This window comes from Cajanus cajan, chromosome 4, assembly GCF_000230855.2.
Source record: "Cajanus cajan strain Asha chromosome 4, NIPB_CcT2T_4, whole genome shotgun sequence".
Lineage (NCBI taxonomy): Eukaryota > Viridiplantae > Streptophyta > Magnoliopsida > Fabales > Fabaceae > Cajanus > Cajanus cajan.
In genome coordinates this window covers 15941729-15960803 of record NC_138520.1, presented here as the reverse complement: position 1 = coordinate 15960803, position 19075 = coordinate 15941729, and the positions used below count along the sequence as shown (strand labels likewise).

The window sequence follows — 19075 nt, the reverse complement described above, 5'->3', positions numbered from 1 at the left end:
GTAACCCACTTTTTGTTGAAGTAGTTTCGTAGCTCAGCCTCTCCAAGCTGGACTGATATTTAAGGCTTCAGCCGGCCTCCTCTAAGGTCAGGTAACCCATTTTGTACTAGTTTTGGGGATCTAGCAACCCTTTCACTAAGGTCAGGTAACCCACTTTGTACTAGTTTTGGGGATCTAGTAACCCTTTCGCTAAGGTCAGGTAACCCACTTTGTACTAGTTTTGGGGATCTAGCAACCCTTTCACTAAGGTCAGGTAACCCAATTTGTACTAGTTTTGGGGATCTAGTAACCCTTTCACTAAGGTCAGGTAACCCACTTTGTACTAGTTTTGGGGATCTAGCAACCCTTTCACTAAGGTCAGGTAACCCACTTTGTGCTAGTTTTGGGGATCTAGCAACCCTTTCACTAAGGTCAGGTAACCCACTTTGTACTAGTTTTGGGGATCTAGCAACCCTTTCGCTAAGGTCAGGTAACCCACTTTGTACTAGTTTTGGGGATCTAGCAACCCTTTCACTAAGGTCAGGTAACCCAATTTGTACTAGTTTTGGGGATCTAGCAACCCTTTCACTAAGGTCAGGTAACCCAATTTGTACTAGTTTTGGGGATCTAGCAACCCTTTCGCTAAGGTCAGGTAACCCACTTTGTACTAGTTTTGGGGATCTAGCAACCCTTTCGCTAAGGTCAGGTAACCCACTTTGTACTAGTTTTGGGGATCTAGTAACCCTTTCGCTAAGGTCAGGTAACCCAATTTGTACTAGTTTTGGGGATCTAGCAACCATTTCACTAAGGTCAGGTAACCCAGCTGTTCTTATACTTGATGTCTTCTTGTTGGTGTTTGTTGGAATGAAAGACTGCCCCTAAGTGAACGGGCAGGAGATGTTTGATGTGCCCCTGTGTTGGTGGGTAGAGAAGTAGATGGTTGACAGGGATTCCAATGTTGCCCCTGCCACTTGAGTATTGTGATGCCTCTCCAGGCGCCTTCATTGTGGGATGGTTGGTAGGAGTTTGGTTTTGTTCTTGTCAAGGTGAGTATTGTAATGCCTCTCCAGGCATCTTCTTGTTGTAGGTTTTTTTCTTTTCATTTCTTTGTTTAGCTTCGGCTTTTTCACATTTGAAGCTTGCCTTTTTCTGCTATTTTCATAAATTGCTTCGGCTTTTTCAACATTTGTGAAGCTTGCCTTTTTCTGATGTTGTTTTTGCTTTTTTATTATCATCATTGGTGGAGAGATCTATCCCCATGATGATGTTATCTGCTGAATCTTTATTGATGAGTATTATTTTGGAAGCCACTCTTGGCTTTGGTAAGGAAACCATTCCTAGTCTTGGCATTCTCTTGGGTCATCCTTCATTTAGTTGAGGAGTATGGCGCGATGGCCTCTTCATGCTTACAGACTTGCTTGTTTGATCGATTCTATTCTATTCTACTGTTGATATGTCTTTGCTTAGTGGGCACATAGAATCACTTGGGGTTGCCATTTGACACCGCTTCGACTCGTGCTTGGCTATTGAGTTTTTACGAGTGCTTTGTCCTGATGAGTCTTCTTGACCCATAGCAAGTAGAATGCATGGATGCATGGATGCAAAGAAAATGCAAGACAAGAATGATTCTTTTATTTTTTTGTGTAACGCCCTTCCATATGCCCCTAACTCATATGCATGCGATACAGTTCATGCTTGTGTTTGTTCCTAAAGATGCAATTCATTTTTTTTTATATCGGGAAATTAACCTGTACGTGTTAAGGTTAATGATGACGATTCTTTTTCATTCATGTCGTTTACGATCATTGTTGGGATATGTTCTTTTGAACACGAGCTTCAGTGGCTCCTTGACTATCCAGTCGATGTGTGGTCAAGCGTCTCTAACCTCTGTTTGAGGACATCTCGGCCTTCCCTCTGTGAGTATTCACTGTGCATTTTCCGTGTATCTTTTCAGTGCTATTTTAATGCCATAAGGGTCAAGAGAAAAGAAGAAAAGGGATGTTTGTTTTTTTTTTTCAAAAGGTTGTTAGAAGGGATTTTTTTTCAAAAGGGGTTTTTAGAAGAATGACTGGCCAAGGTAGGCTTTGGTGTTTAAGGTTATTAAACAAAACGTATTTGCTACAAAGAAGCTATCATTGTGTTTAGCCTTTTTGGAAAGTGAAGTGATGACTTGGGGTTGTGCTTTGTTTAGACGATCCTTTGAGCTGCCTTTCAGCAGGTCGCTGCTTTGACGTCCTAACTTTTGCCTAGGTTACTTGAGATGCGTTCCCTAGCGGACATTTTTTTATCATTACTTTTGCCTAGGTTACCCTTTTTGATTGTGGGTTGCCTAGCAGATCATGCCCTAACTTTTGCGCAGCCCCCTTGGTGGGTTTCCTGCCAGGCTTTCATTTTTGCAGCGTTTGTGTGGGACGCTCTATTTTTATTAAACCCTAGTCATGTTTGAATTTCTGATTGTTCCTTTGTTATCCTTTCCATGCTATTATTGAAAAGCCTCTTTGTAGCAAATACACCTTGTTAATTAAGGGTTAATGGATGAGGCCTAGAGTGGATATTTAGAGGGAGAAGAGAAGCAAAAGAGTGTTATGGCATTTAAAACAGTACCTTCAATTTACACGTGCCCCTTTAACAAAGCTCGAAGGCCCGGGCATGCCCTGAGTTCGTGATTCATACACAGAGAGATAGACAGATGTTGCCCCCTAGAGAGTCATGAATGATTTGATGATTTCAATAGAAAACTTTTCCACTTGCTTGAACGTCGGTGTTTTCATTTGGAGTGAAACCTTTGTGAATTCATGCTTTCTGAAGGGAATACCCAAAAATTGCCTTTCGATTTCCAACTCAAGCAGACATTACTTTTTATTAGGGGTGTTCACAAAACTATTTAAAACTAAACTTTTTAAATAACTAAACTAAAATAAACTAAATTATTTTTTAATAGTTTAAACCAAACTATTAGTTTTAGTGTAGTTTATAAAGTTAAACTATTAAAATTAATAGTTCAGTTCACTAAAATCAAATGCAAACACCGAAGCTGTGAAACACATTCGCGCGGAGACTTCGTACCAGACTATTCGGACTCGCGCACTGAACGCTGAAGCTGTGAAGCACATTCGCGGAGACTTCGTACCAAGACTATCACGTTCGGACTCGCGGAGACGTAGGGTGGGTATTTCAATTTTGCTTCAATCTTCACTTTTCAATGATGGTTCTTCACTTCTTCTGATTCATCTTCACTTTTCACTTTTACTGAGTTATTTGATTTTGACTGAACTATTGGGTGTTTCTATTTGCTCTGCATAAGTAAAGAAAATATTTTTGTTGCTTGCACTCCATGTGTTTGATAATTTGTAGGCAATTTGCTAGACTTCAATTCCCTGCATTATGAGTGATCCAATGGTCTAGTTTAGAAGTAAAGGGTCACATTCATAAACTAGCATCAAACACATTTTAGTTATGGGCATTATAGAATGGATGTTACTATTTTGCTCAGGCATGTTCTCACTTTAACAATCTTTCAGGTATGTGCATGTCAATTGCTTGGTAGATCAATTTAGTTAATATCTATGCCAAGTTTCTAAAGCACATTTGGACTTTAGCTCTGCTAATGTCGAAGTTTGGAATGACTGCGAGAGAATTCACGGCATAAAAGCACTTCAATCAATATATAAACAATCTTGAGATCGATAAAGCACTCTACTAAAGAATTTCAAATAAGGAGTACTTTGTTTATTTTCTCAAGTTTGGATAAGTGATATAGCCATTGAAGTGCTGCAATGCAATACTTAATGTAAGTGAACCTACATTATTTTAAGAAACGGTTTGCTTTGCTAACTAATTTATCTAGAACTACTACAATCCCGAATAACATTTTACTATTCATAGACAATGTTGTTATTATATGATTTAGTTAGCATTGCTTAATCAATCCCCAGCTGTTTCAAATCACATTAGATTCACTAACAGTTGAGAGGACGTTACATAAGGTTAGCTGATATGATGTTACTATTCATAGACAATGTTGTTTTGTTATAAATTTGTATTTTCCATTATTTCTTCCTTATTAGCATCAATTATTTATTATCTAGGAATACTCACATTTCTGCTAGTACACAGAAACTGAGTTCCACACTACCATTTTATCAAAATTCTGCTCAACTTTTTTACTTTGTATCAGTGAGGGAGGGGTGGTGGTGTGATTCAACCGGGTCTTTTTCTATGATTTGGTGTCATGCATTTGAAAAGTGAGGTGCAGTGTGAATCTTGTTTTTGTGTTTTGTTTTGTTTTTGTCTTTTTTCATAAAAAATCCTCACTTGCTCATTGTTTTTGGCTTGTGCAATGGCTTTGGACAAGACTCTTTTTTGGGTTTTCTCCTTGGAAAAAGGGTTTTTCCTTATCTTGTTTTTTCGTGCATCTGAATCTGGAATGACTTAATTCTATGGAGGAGTGGGAATGAAACTCATGCATGGAGCGTTGACAAGGAAGCGTTTTTTTTTTCTTTTGGGTTCTGTTTATGAGTATATCTTTTTCCTTTTAACCTTTTCGTGGCTAGTGTTTACACTTTTGAGCCACCTCTTTTTTCTTCACCCATTAACATGTGGTAAAGGCTTAACTGCAAAATTCTGCTTGTATCTTTACTGTTATGCGTTTTTTACTAAATAAAGATGCATGGAACTTCTTGTTACCTTGCACAAGTAGTTATAGTATTTCTATCATGTTTATCTGATAAAGGGTTGATCATTTATTAGCAAAAACTTATTTATTTATTTATTGGTTTGATAGTTGTAAGGGAGAAAAAAATTAAATGGAACCTTCTTTGCCAGAGATGGAACCAGATGCCTCTACCACTAATACTACATTACCACCTCATTCAAGCACATCATTAAGGCGTACTCGATCATTGGTATGGGAGCATTTCACTAAAAATTCTGATGAAGACCATAAGGCGAATTGCAATTATTGTGGTATCTTAATTAAGTACTTGACTGGAACTAGTGCTATGAAGACACATTTAATGAGATGTGATGAAGGTCCAAATAAAAGACTTAAAAGGCAAAGATCAAATTCTTCTTCATCACAAACTGTAGAAGGGCAAGTGAGTGGTGGTGTTCGCTCTTCGCCAAGTTATTTTAAATTTGACCAAGAAATATGCCAAAAGGAGCTTGTGAAGATGTTTGTGGTTGCTGAGTTGCCATTTCGATTTGTGGAGAATGAATCATTTATCAAGTTTTTAAGTGTGTTGCAACCATGATTTAGCGTCCCATCACGCTCTACATTAACCCGTCATATTTTTATACTCTTTAATGAGGAAAGAGAAAATTTGAAGAAATTTCTTTCTATGCATTGTGGGAGAGTTTGTCTTACAACAGACACATGGACATCAATCCAGAACTTGACTTATATGAGTTTGACTGCACACTTTGTTGATAATAATTGGAAGTTGCAAAAGAAAATTTTGAACTTTCGTCAAATCATGGGACATTCAGGAGAGATTATGGCAAAAAATGTTGAGATATGCTTGAATGAATGGGATTTGAATCGGGTTTTTAGTTTAACTGTGGACAATGCTTCATCTAATGACCTTGGGATTCAATACCTGAAAAAGAGGTTGATGTCTTGGCATAGTGTACTTTTGAAGGGGGAGTATATTCATATGCGTTGTTGTGCGCATATTTTGTGTTTAATTGTGAAGGATGGCCTTAAAGAGGTAGATGACTCCATTTTAAGAATTCGTGGTGCAGTCAAGTACATTAGATCCTCACCATCTAGATTGGCTAGATTCAAGGCTTGTGCTGAACAAGAGAAAATTACCTATAAAGGCCTTGTTTGTCTAGATGTTGAAACTAGGTGGAATTCAACTTACTTAATGTTGGAGGCAGCTCTCAAGTATAAAAAAGCATTTGACTTACTTGAAATGCAAGATAATAAATATGTTGAGGATCTCCATAAAGGAAAAAGGTGTACCATTAGAATCTGATTGGAATGATGCTCGTTTGCTCTTACCTTTCTTGAAGATGTTTTATGATGCAACGATACGTATTTCTGGTTCTTATCATGTCACTAGTAATATATATATGAAGGAAGTATTTGCAATTGGAAGGAAGATTCGCAAGTATCAAGAGAATAATGATATTTTCATAAGGTCAATGGCTACTCGAATGAGAACTAAATATGACAAATATTGGGGAAGAGCTAATGGAATTAACATTTTGTTACTTATTGTTGTTGTCCTTGATCCTAGGTGTAAATTGGAATATGTTAACCATTTCATTGACTATTTATTTGATGATGATCAGGCAAATGAATTAAAGTTAAAGTTGTCTTCTAGTTTAAGATCACTTTATGAGCAGTACCAAGGTATTGAGGAGGGTTCTCAAAGTAATCACCAAGTAGTACAATTGGATGATGATGATGATGATGATGATGATACCCATGGTATGAGTTTTTATTTACAAACAACTGGGCGTAGATTTGATGCAAAATCTGAGTTGGACAAGTATCTAAAAGAAGATTGTGAGCCTTTCATCAAGTCAGTTGAATTTGATATTTTAAATTGGTGGAAAGTAAACTCAACTAGATTTCCAATCCTTGGAAGTATAGCTCGAGAAGTGTTATCCATTCCTGTTTCTACAGTAGCATCAGAATCTTCATTTAGTACTGGAGGAAGGGTTCTAGATCCTTATCGAAGTTCTCTTACTCCTAGAATGGTGGAAGCACTAGTTTGCACGCAAGATTGGTTGAAAGGATCATCTTTTTTTGTATTTACTAATGAGGACTTTGAAGAGCTTGAGAAATTAGAGCATGGTAAGTTAATATGAATGTTTTACATATTTTTATTATCTTTTTACAATAACTTTTCAAAATTATGAAATATGTTTATTTTTTATTTTTATTTTTTGCAGAGATATTGTCTCCACAAGAAGGGACTTCATTGACCGCTATTAATCTTGATGATTAACATTAGGTGAATGATTTCATTGCACAAATATTTAATATCTATATCTATATAATGAAAATTTCATAGTGCTCTATTTATTTAGCAAGTTAAATCTATATATTGCATATTAATGTGATAATTTTTTTTAGGTTACAAACTATTTGAATATCAAGAAGCCTTGGACTGTACATGCAAGATTGTAATCAACATGATCAAAGGAAATTCTCTAGAGGAAATTTGAAAGACTAAGATTTGATTGATTTTAAAAAAAAAATGAATGAAAGATCTATCATGGGGACTTTTATCAATGTAATACTTGTTTTGCATTTCAAATTATTTTAAATTTAATTTATAATTAATATCAATGATTTGGTAGCTCAATTTAAAAATGTTGATTTTAAATTTATTTTTTAATATAGTTTAATTTAGTTTATAATTAATAATAATTTAATTTATAATTAATAATAGTTTAATTTATAATTAATAATAGTTTAATTTAATTAATATTATAGTTTAGTTCAAACTCCTAGAACTATAGTGCACTAATCTATATAATAGTTTAGTTTAGTTTAGTCAATATTTATTTTAGTTCAATTTAGTTTAGTGAACTATTTATTATAGTTTAGTTTAGTTTTCTTTTAGTTTAGTTTAGTTTAGCAATTTGAACACCCCTACTTTTTATATGTATCCCTAACTTTTGCATAGGACGTATCCTATCGGGATTTTGATTTTTTTCTTTACCCTAATTTTTGCCTAGGATGCCCTTTACGAGTTTTCATCCTAGCGGGTTTTTGTCGCACAATGTCTTTATTCCTCAATTGGATTTTGTCTTGTAATTCCCTAGAAGCAAGGATTCGTTCATTCTTGTTCATTCCTCCTATCCCGACAATTGTCATTTCGTCATGGGAAAGTCTCGTTGTTTGAATCGTTGATTTGGGCGTGTGATGCCCCTAATTACTGATAAGTGTTTCCCGATTTGATGTATCAGGTTCGCATTTGATTACAGTAATTTCCATTATCCGGCTAACACGCACAAATTAGATTTCCCTTTTTATTCGTATTTATTATTTACAAGGAAGACGTGTTATCTATATGAAACGTAAAATAGGATGCAAAGACATATGAGAAATTCAACGGATATCATTCTCATTGATTTTTGTTTAGGGAACATTCTTTGCATACTATTACATGAGTCTTCCATTTCTAATGAATGTATGCTAATGTACTATCCTAGGAGATGCATGATATTTATTTTTTGCCTAAATTTTATCATGTTTTTTTTTTTTAACTAAGAGTTATGATGCATGATTTTTTTGGCTATATATATATATTTTTTTTTTGAAATAAACTATCCTATATGATGCTTTAGAGTTAGGGTATATAGAAGGGAATTAAAATTTTTATCATAATTTTTTTTAATATTTACTTGTTTGTAATTCTTGTCTATTTGAAGTAAATAAACACAAACAAATGCAACACGCATATGCTCAAACAAATGTACACCCGCGAACAGTCACGTTTAAATCTTTGGTTTGTGGTCCCTGCAAGAAAAGTGCATTGTATAGGACGGTTCTAATCTCACTGGTCTTAAGGCCCCCAAGGTGCCCCCATTATAGGGACCCAGTATCTCTGTCGCCGTCACCTGGCAAACTCTAAGGTTTGTCGCAGTATTTCGGGCTAGAGTAACCGGTTATCACCTTGAGTGTGATTTCCGACAAGGCTCGCAGGCTCCAAGGCCAAACTTGGGCCGGTCGTACGTCAACCACTCCCTATGTTTATTACCCTCATGCCCCCGGGTGTAGGGGGAACTGTTGGGTGCAAAAGTTTGTGTACAATTTTTATTCAAAAAGATGTAAAATTTAAACAGGCAACAGATATTAAAGTCAAACAAATAAAATAAACAAATTAAAGTAAAGAGGAAAATATTTAAATTATTATTTTTATTTTATTAACTTCATCAATTAAATGGGTCTGACTCTCTTTAAACGTCCCCAGTGAAGTCGCCATCTGTCGCAACCCGAAAATTTCCGATCTTGCGACCTATGGTTTAAACATCCTTTTAAAGATCTCATCAATTAAGGAATGCCCGGAACCAGACTAATCCTTAATCAATGGTTTTGAAAATAGGTTCTATGGAGTCGCCACCAATGTTTTACTCAAAACATTGGAAAAAGAAAAGATTTTTAAAAGATCCAATAATGGCCTTCATAACCAGAATTAGGTTCGGGGGTCGGTTACGTGTAAGGAAGGTATTAAGCACCCTTACAACGCCCTAAATCGGTACCCTATGATGAAGTTAATGCGATAAGAAATAATAAATTAAATATTATATCCCCTTTTATTGATGATTATTTACATGATTTAAAATTTAAATTAACAATTAACTCTAAAATATCTACATGATTGCTCTTATTATAAACAATATTTATCAAATGTAAGAAATAAAATAGAGAGAAGAAAATTGATTTGAATACCTCTTGAACGAGCTCTATTAATCTTCAAAGATGGAGATTTGGGTGCTTTTTGGCAACCCTTCACACTACAATGCCTCACAAAAATCTCAAGAAATACAAAAAGAGAGGGAAAGAGAGAAAAAGAGAGAAATTTCGAGCTATAGGAAGTCTGGACGAAATTTCGGAGTCCGGAAAAATGAGCCCCAGCTGTCTATTTATAGGCTTCGGGGAGGGGGTCCAGAACGGCCCGTTCCAAAACCGGAACGGCCGTTCTGGATATGGCCGTTGTGCCTAAATTTTGTACCCCAGAACGGCCCGTTCTTAAATCGGAACGGCCTGTTCCGGGGGGACCAGAACGGGCTGTTCTGGATTCAGAACGGCCCGTTTCGGGCCAGAATGGCTCGTTCCAAAATCGAAACGGCCCGTTCCGGGGTAACCAGAACGGCGCGTTCTGAAATCGGAACGACCCGTTCTGGGGGAACCAGAACGGCCCGTTCTGAATTCGGAACGGCCCGTTCCGGGCCCCTAAAAATCCCTAATTTGTCTTTTGGGTCCCTGACGTCCTATATTGTTGTTTTGTACCTCCCGGACGAAATTGGGTGTCTACAAGAGTGCGAAGGCAAGTCTATATATAAAGGTTGGGGACACGGAAGCCCAACTTATAGACCTTTTTTAAGAATTGGATCCTCTTAGATTAACAGCCACAATAAGTCATCTTTTTTGCTTCCTACATGAAACATCTTGCCAATATGGAGGAAGATGAAAAGACACACCCTTGTTGAAACACGAATCCCAAGAAATAAACCTTCAAGCCCCTTCATCACTTCTTCTTGTTAGCTTGGGGGCAAGTATACCTAACAAGGTATTCAATCATCAAATATTGGATACCCTTGGAATGTGATGAGAATAAATAAAGGTTAAATCTCATGTATCTGACCTCGCTACAAGTTAGACTCTCAAACATGTATCCCACCTCACTACAAGTTGAACCCTTAAGCACATATCTGACCTTGTTACAAGTTGGACCCTTAACCATATGTATTTAGCCTTGTTATTAGAAGTCGAACCCTTTAACACATATCTAGTTTTCCCATAGGTTGAAACCCTCATACACGTATTTGATCCAATGAATAGTTAAATACCTTGTCATCATACCCAACAAGTATATAACGTACATGAATAGGCGAATACTTACACATGATTTTGACTCTAAGGCAATCGTGTTGTTGTAGACACCCCAACTGCTTAAACATCAAGCAATGATTACTTAGTTGTTTAAACACAAACAAATCATCATCAAGATTTGATTTCCTAATTGGTAATTATACACAAATCCCATAGGCTTGAAGACCCATTTAGGTTTACATAAATAAGATACATATATGATGATAATAATTGTTCATTATTAATACATTGTTCACTCATTTCTAGCATTTACTACTCTATATTGAACTTTTACTTGAGTGTCACAATACCTTTTACAATTATCTCTATCGTATTTTCAAAGAGTGGATGATTGACTACTTGTGAGGTAGGCTTAAGGATGACAAACACAATAAGAGATATTACCCTTGTACTCACAGGCAGGTACACTTTTTACTTCTAATAAATTTAAATATTTATGTCAAGTTGTAAACTTGTGTGATGCAATAGGTGTTTTCATTTACTTTTCCAATAAATAAATCATCAACTATATATATATGAAGAAGGATTTGTTACTTCAAGAATAAATTTATCTAGACTTACTTCATTCAATAACTCATGTTCTACATCAAATTTTAACGATCCAATTATTGAATTTCAAGTTTTAAATGTATAGATTAAGTTTGCAAATTTAAAAAAAAAATTTGAAAACTAATCGATACTTCGTTTCATTAATTTAAATTGTAGGATATTCATAAAAATATTTTATACGATGATTTGAATTAATGAAAAGAAATATTAAATAGATTTCAAATTTTGCAAACTTGATTTAAATATTAAAAACTTTTAAATTAACGATTAGATCGTTGAAATTTGATATAAAATATAAGTTATTAAACGAAGTAAGTCTACCAAGACTTACTCCTTGAGTAAGTGGATCTCTCTCTCTCTCTCTCTCTCTCTCTCTCTCTCTCTCTCTCTCTCTCTCTCTCTCTCTCTCTCTCTCTCTCTCTCTCTCTCTCTCTCTCTCTCTCTCTCTCTCTATATATATATATATATATATATATATATATATATATATATATATATATATATATATATATATATATATATATATATATATATATATATATATATTACTTCAAAAGTAACTATTGATAATCCCAAGCTAGACGCCATGTTCTAACAAAATTAAAATTTGTACATCCTTTTATATCAAATAAATTAAAATACGTACTTATATATCACCTATTATAAATCCTTAATTTCTAATTAAAAATATCATATAACCCTTCTTGGTATCTTCCAATGTTTTGTTTGCTACTAAGGGGTCCAGATTTATCCACGACTAATTTGAACATTAATGGCAATGAGGAAGATAACCATAAAGGCAAAGAAGAGAAGAGAATGGACAAAGATTGAGATGCCACTTGTTTGGAAATTGAAGAAATCCACTGGCCTGCCTTTGCCAGGAAGCTGAAAAAACAATCCTGGTGAAAGCACCACAGACAGGACCAAGCCTATCACCACGCCAGCCCAATCGCCCATTTATCAATACAGTTTTACTTGCTACTAAAGGAAAACGAATAAACGCGTGGGGGAGATGCATGTAAATTTATATTAGAATGCTTGATGAGCTTATTCTTAAGGATGTGATATATAGGACAACATAAAGTTCTAATTAAAAGATCGGACAAATAGAATGTCTTGTCTTGGATTGAGTCGGCAGAGCCATGCATTGAATGCAACGATCCCTTGAAAGTTACATCCTCAACTCAATGCCATCACAATTGTTGGGATCTCTCTTATCTAGGACGGCTACCTGTTAAGTTTATTAGGTTTAGGTATGCATTTTTATATGAATATTTTATGCTACAAAAATTATAAAAATATTATCTAAAATTATAAGAAATATACATCACTATTGGATTTATGAAGTGTACATTATTAGGAATATTAAAAAATAAAATAAAAAAGAGAATATGCTTAATTATAAGTAACCTAAATCAGATTTCATATTGTGAAGCATACATATATATAATCATATATCATGGTCTTGATTGATACAATCTTATATATATATATATATATATATATATATGAGGAGAGTTCAAACGACACCGGTGTAACTTTTACTAAGTGTTACACCGCTCAATAACTTTATATTAAATGTGAATTTTGAAAATCCAACCGTTAGATTGAAAATTCATATCTCTTAGATCATATATATCAAATTTTATATTAATCTAAGATGATTTGATACTTCATTCTTATAAAACAAAATTGACGTAATATATACATTTCAAAATATACTAAAATATGAACACTTTGATTACCTTCAAGTTGTTGTTCAATTTTAACAAAATTTGACATATATGATCTAAGAGATATGAACTTTCAATCTAACGGTTGGATTTTCAAAATTTACATTTAATATAAAGTTATTGAGTGGTGTAACACTTAGTAAAAGTTACACCGGTGTCGTTTGAACCCTCATCTATATATATATATATATATATATATATATATATATATATATATATATATATATATATATATATATTTATAATGGGACATGTCTAGTGAAAATATTGAGAATTATAAATCTAATTCATACATCATACATGAATGGTTAAAATTAAAAGTTACTATTATATCAGAATTTCTTTTTATCATTTTTTTATACTAATGTTGTATTAGAAATATAATACAGTGTGTATGTCTACGCAAGTTAGCATTTTTACTTTTATCAAATAGATAAATCGCAAATGATGGATGGTTGATGCAGATCTAGTATTTTGTCATTATGGTTCTGGAAATGTTAATACTAATAGGAAATGTGACGTATAGTTTGATTACTCCTAGCCATTGATAAATCACCAGGCGAGTGAAACACTGTCTTATGTTCTTGGTGGCGATTTTCCCTGAGGAAGGGACCTTGTTCCTTTTCCTTTGATTGGGTTCCTAATCCATTTCAAAAGAGCTTTATAACAATTGTGTCGCTGAGGTTTCTAAATTACATTACTCCTAGAGGAAATGCATGAAGAAAAAAAATGTTGTAAACGACTAGAAATTTAGAGGAAAAGTAGTAAACAAAATGATATAGAGAAAGTACAGTTAACATATAGTTGTAAAATGCAAATTTAAAATAGCTGGAAAAATAAGATAATGTTGGAAAATCTTAAATTTCTAGAGATTCCGAGATATCCGAGATATCCGAGATATCCGATTTAAGTTATCTGGAATTATTTGATTTATCTTTTGAGTTATTTTGTTTCAGATTAGATAAGATAGTTTTTTGATAAGTTTTGATTTGATAAGATATTTTATTATCTTCTTGTTAGTTCAGTACGTTGTAAAATGGCTTTTTAAAGGCCATCTCTTATTCAATAAAAAATACAGTGAGTTGCTACGTTCACCCACAACATTAGTATTACCTCGTCTCTCTTATTTTTTCTACAAATTGGTATCAGAGCTTTATGCTCTAAGTGCCGAGTGTGAGAGGAAAATAGTGTGCGCCTGTGAAGGGGAGGAAAGAAGAAAGAGAGAGTAATGGCGAAGGTTGTTAATGGAATGACCGTACCACAACTGTCAAAGAAAACCAATTATGATAATTGGTGTTTACAGATGAAGACCCTGTTGGGTTCCCAAAGTCTATGGGATATAGTGGAGAAGGGGTTTCAAGAACCCGAGGAGGACGAAGATCAATCTGTGGCTCAGATTGCCGCATTGGAAAAGACACGAGTGAAGGACAAATCGGCTTTGTATTTTTTGTACAATGCCGTGGATGAGTCAGGCTTCGAGAAGATTGCAAACGCTGCATCTTCAAAGGAAGCATGGAAGATCTTGGAGGTTGCGCACAGAGGTAACCACCGTGTCAGACAGATCCGACTTCAAACTCTCCGAGGAGAGTTTGAGTGTTTGAAGATGGAGGATAAGGAACAAGTATCCGAGTACATAACTCGGGTGGAGAAGGTGGCTAACCAACTCGGAAGGAATGGGGAGTCAATGCCAGCAAGTAGAATTGTGGAGAAAATCTTGAGATCATTAACAGATGATTTCAAGAGTATTGCATGCGTAATTGAGGAGTCAAAGGACTTGTCAGTTCTCTCAGTGGAAGAGCTCGCTGGGTCACTAGAAGCCCACGAACAAAGGAGGAGGAAGATGAAGGGTACTCTTGATCAAGCATTACAGGCGCAACTTGATTTAAATGAAACTCGGAACACCCAGGGCCGAAGATCAAGTGGACAAGGACGAGGTGATCAAGGACGAGGCAAAGGACGAGGTGATCAAGGACGAGGTAGAGGACGAGGTGATCATGGAGGTGGACAAGGACGAGGTGATCGTAGCCAAGGAAGTCAGCCGAGGTCCAAGGTGGAATGTTATAAGTGTGGCAAACTCGGCCACTACACAAAAGAATGCAGATCGGCAAATTGCTACAACTGTGGCAAATACGGTCACATAACAAAGTATTGCCGAGCTAAAATCCGAAGTGAAGAGAAAGAGAAGAATCTTCTCACAGAAGAAAAGGACGAGGAAGCAGGAATTTTGATGATGACGCAGAGCTCGGAGACCAAGCTACGTCCGAGTTGTGCCTCCGAGGATGAGCTAAACTTGAGTTGCGTGGAGAGATCAGCAGTTGAGCTTCCAAGCTCAGATGAGAAGTCAGAGGCCGAGCTTGATTCGAGTTGCTTAAACAACTCGGTCTGGTATTTGGACACTGGGGCGAGCAATCATATGTGTGGAGAAGAGAGTTTCTTCAACGAACTCATCAAGGTGAAGGCTGGATTCGTGTCATTTGGAGATGATTCCAAGGTTGCGGTAAAAGGGCATGGAACCATCAAGTTTATGCAGAAGGATGGAGGAGTTGGAGAAATAAGAAATGTCTACTACGTTCCCGAACTTAAGAGCAACATCTTAAGCATGGGGCAGATGATGGAGAAAGGCAACTCGGTTCTGATGAAGGATCGATTGCTTTATTTGAAGGACAAGCATGATCGTTTAATAGCCCGAGTAGAGATGAAAAAGAATCGGATGTATAAACTAGAGCTGAACATCCTTCAAAATAAGTGCTTGAAGCTGGACGTGAAGGATAAAGCCATGATGTGGCATTTTCGTTTTGGGCATTTAAACTTTGGAGGCCTGGACGAGCTATCAAGGAAGGAGTTGGTGCTCGGACTGCGTGGTGTTGAGTTTGACAAGAAGTTTTGTGAAGCGTGTGTACTCGGAAAGCATACAAGAACAAGTTTTCCAAGCTCGTCCGAGTACAAAGCAAAGGAGCAACTTGGCCTGATACACACTGACTTGTGTGGACCAATCTCTCCTGCATCCTTCAGTGGTAAGAAATATTTCATCTCTTTCATAGATGATATCTCTCGAAAGACCTGGGTATATTTCTTGCAAGAAAAATCAAAGGCATTTGAAGCTTTTAAAAAGTTTAAAGTCATGGTGGAGAAAGAGACTAACAAGCAAATTAAAGCTTTGAGGTCGGACAGAGGTGGAGAATTCACATCGGCAGAGTTTATGGAATACTGTGAAGAGCAAGGTATAAAACGTTTTCTCACAGCTCCATATTCACCACAACAAAATGGAGTAGCTGAAAGAAAGAATCGGACTATTCTTGATATGGTCCGAGCTATGCTTAAAGGGAAGAATATGCCTGAGAAGTTTTGGGCAGAGGCAGTACAGTGTGCTATATATATACAGAACAGGTGCCCACATTCAAAATTGGATGATGTGACACCTCAAGAAGCATGGAGTGGACAAAAACCGAGTATACATCACTTCAAGATCTTCGGAAGCCTTGCTTACGGTCATGTTCCAGCTCAGCTCAGAACGAAGCTTGATGATAGGAGCAAGAAGTATATCTTGATCGGGTATGATGAAAAGGCAAAAGCCTACAAATTGTACAACCCTGTTACAGGCAAAATTCTAGTAAGTCGAGATGTCCAGGTAGATGAGGAAAGCGAGTGGAGCTGGAGTAACTCCGAAGAGACTTCGGGGAGCTCGAACTCTGAGAGGGAGAGCTCGGAGATAATAGGGAGAAGCTCGGATAGGACCAATGAGCATTCCGAGGAAGATGATGAACCTGAGCAGCTTAGAACTCGGAGCTTGCAAGACATCTACAACTCCACTGACGAGTTACATGTAGTATGTCTATTGACAGGAACAGAAGACATAAAACTTGAAGAGGCGGTACTTGATGAGAGATGAAGAAAGAAATGGATGAGGAGATCAGATCAATTGAGAAGAGTGAGATGGGAAGCAAAGCTGAGCTAGTTGAGGAGTTTAAAGAAGTGATGAAGAGGGAGTTTGAGATGACCGATTTGGGCATCATGAAGTATTTTCTGGGTTTAGAGGTGGACCAAAGAACAACAGGTATTTTTGTGTCCCAAAAGAGGCATCGACCACCGCGGCGCCGGGGGTGCTGGACGTCGCGTGGCTCACGGGGCCATGGTACGCGGAGGAGTATCGCGCTCTGGTGGAAGAGGCATCGAAATAAAAAAAAAATTTAAGATTATGGGGGAGTTTTGTTGGAAAATCTTAAATTTCTAGAGATTCCGAGATATCCGAGATATCCGAGATATCCGATTTAAGTTATCTGAAATTATTTGATTTATCTTTTGAGTTATTTTGTTTCAGATTAGATAAGATAGTTTTTTGATAAGTTTTGATTTGATAAGATATTTTATTATCTTCTTGTTAGTTCAGTACGTTATAAAATGGCTTTTTAAAGGTCATCTCTTATTCAATAAAAAATACAGTGAGTTGCTACGTTCACCCACAACATTAGTATTACCTCGTCTCTCTTATTTTTTCTACAGATAATCGTCATTGATTGGTTGGGGACATTGTCCCTTTTTCTGCATCTTTCATACTTTGTAGGCGCTAACCTACTTATCTTCATCACTTCATGCATTCATAACAACTATATTTGAATTTTAAATATTTGTTTCAAAATTCACACACATATATATATAGGGAATGAGTCAAGTGAGAATATTTACTAATATGAGAACATGAGAATAACTAATAACAACTCTTAAATTAAAATAAGTGGCTTAAATTAAAATATATATATATATATAAAGTTATCATGTGTCACTATCATTGAAGTTGTTTACTATATTTATTGTTGGTGTTAACTTTGTTACCTTCACCTCCATGACTTCATCGCACCTTTGTTACATCACTACAACCATTAATTAGCACTACCACCACCATCATTATTAGCATTATCATTATCTTTGTCGTTGCCATTGTCATCGTTGTCACCATCGCCATCAATGGTAATGGCAGCAATGACAATGGTGGTAGTTACAGTAAAGGCAATAGTGGAAGCAACGACAGTGGTGATTGTGTTGGTGATGGCAATGGTGACAATGGTGATGGGGGTAGCGGTGGTGGCGATAGTGATGGTGGTGGAAGCGGCAATGACAGTGGTGATAATGATAGCAACGGTGGTGATGTAACAGTAAAATAGTGGGGTAGTGGTGGTAACAATTCCAATAATGAGGATGAGAACAACAATGATAGAGAGAACCATGATAACAATGGTACGTAATAACATCTTTTAATCTAAGTTGTTTTATTTTAATCTGAGGGTTGTTATTAGTTGTTCTCATATTCTCATATTAACAAGTATTCTCATATATGAGGAGGGGTCCACTCACTCTAAGAGTAAGTCTACTTATACTTACTCTACTCAATAACTTATGTTTTATATCAAATTTTAATAATTCAATCGTTAAATTTATGAATGCATAGATCAAGCTTGAAAAGTTTTAAAACATTTAAAAACTATTTGATACTCTATTTTATGAATTGAAATCAACATATAAAATATTTTCATTGTTACCCATCAATTTGAATTAATAAAATAAATTATCAAATAGTTTTCAAAGTTTTTAAAACTTTTCAAGCTTGATCTATATATTAAGAATATTTATATTAACGATTGGATCGTTAAAATTTAACGTAGAATATGAGTTATTAAGTAGAGTAAGTATAAGGAGACTTGCTCTTTGAGTAAGTGAATTCCTATATATATATATATATATATATATATGAATTAATGAAATGAAGTATAAAATATTTTTTTAAATTTTTAAGAATTTGTAGATTTGATCTATATATCAATAACTTTTAATTTAACGGTTGAATTATCAAAATTTGATAGAGTAAGTTTATATATGAGGAGGGATCTATTTATTCTACAAAGTAAATTTACCTAAATTTATTCTGTTCAATAACTTATGTTCTATATCAAATTTTGATAATCTAACCGTTAAATTAAAAGTTTTTAATGCATAAATCAAGTATGTAAATTTATAAAAATTTTGAAAAGTAATTAATACTTAATTTGTTTCGTTAATTCAAATTAACATATAAAATACTCTTACAATTATCTATCAATTTGAGATAATAAAATGAAATATCAAATAGTTTTTAAATCACACGAGGAAGGATCCACTTACTCTAAGAGTAAGTCTACTTAGACTTATTCCATTCAATAATTTATGTTCTATATTAAATTTTAATTATACAGTGGATAAATTGAAA

General features: G+C 35.4%; 2 protein-coding genes across 2 annotated transcripts; both read left to right on the top strand.

Moving 5' to 3' along the window:
- The first annotated feature begins 4784 nt into the window (after nt 1–4784).
- LOC145957197 (zinc finger BED domain-containing protein DAYSLEEPER-like) lies at nt 4785–5231 on the top strand. Its single transcript, XM_083073415.1, has one exon. The coding sequence runs from the start codon at nt 4785–4787 to the stop codon at nt 5229–5231; it is 447 nt and encodes a 148-aa protein (XP_082929541.1).
- A 150-nt stretch (nt 5232–5381) lies between these two features.
- Nucleotides 5382–5957, top strand: LOC145957196 (zinc finger BED domain-containing protein RICESLEEPER 2-like). The gene has a single exon (XM_083073414.1). It carries the CDS (start codon nt 5382–5384, stop codon nt 5955–5957), a length of 576 nt encoding a protein of 191 aa, XP_082929540.1.
- Nucleotides 5958–19075: the final 13118 nt, after the last annotated feature.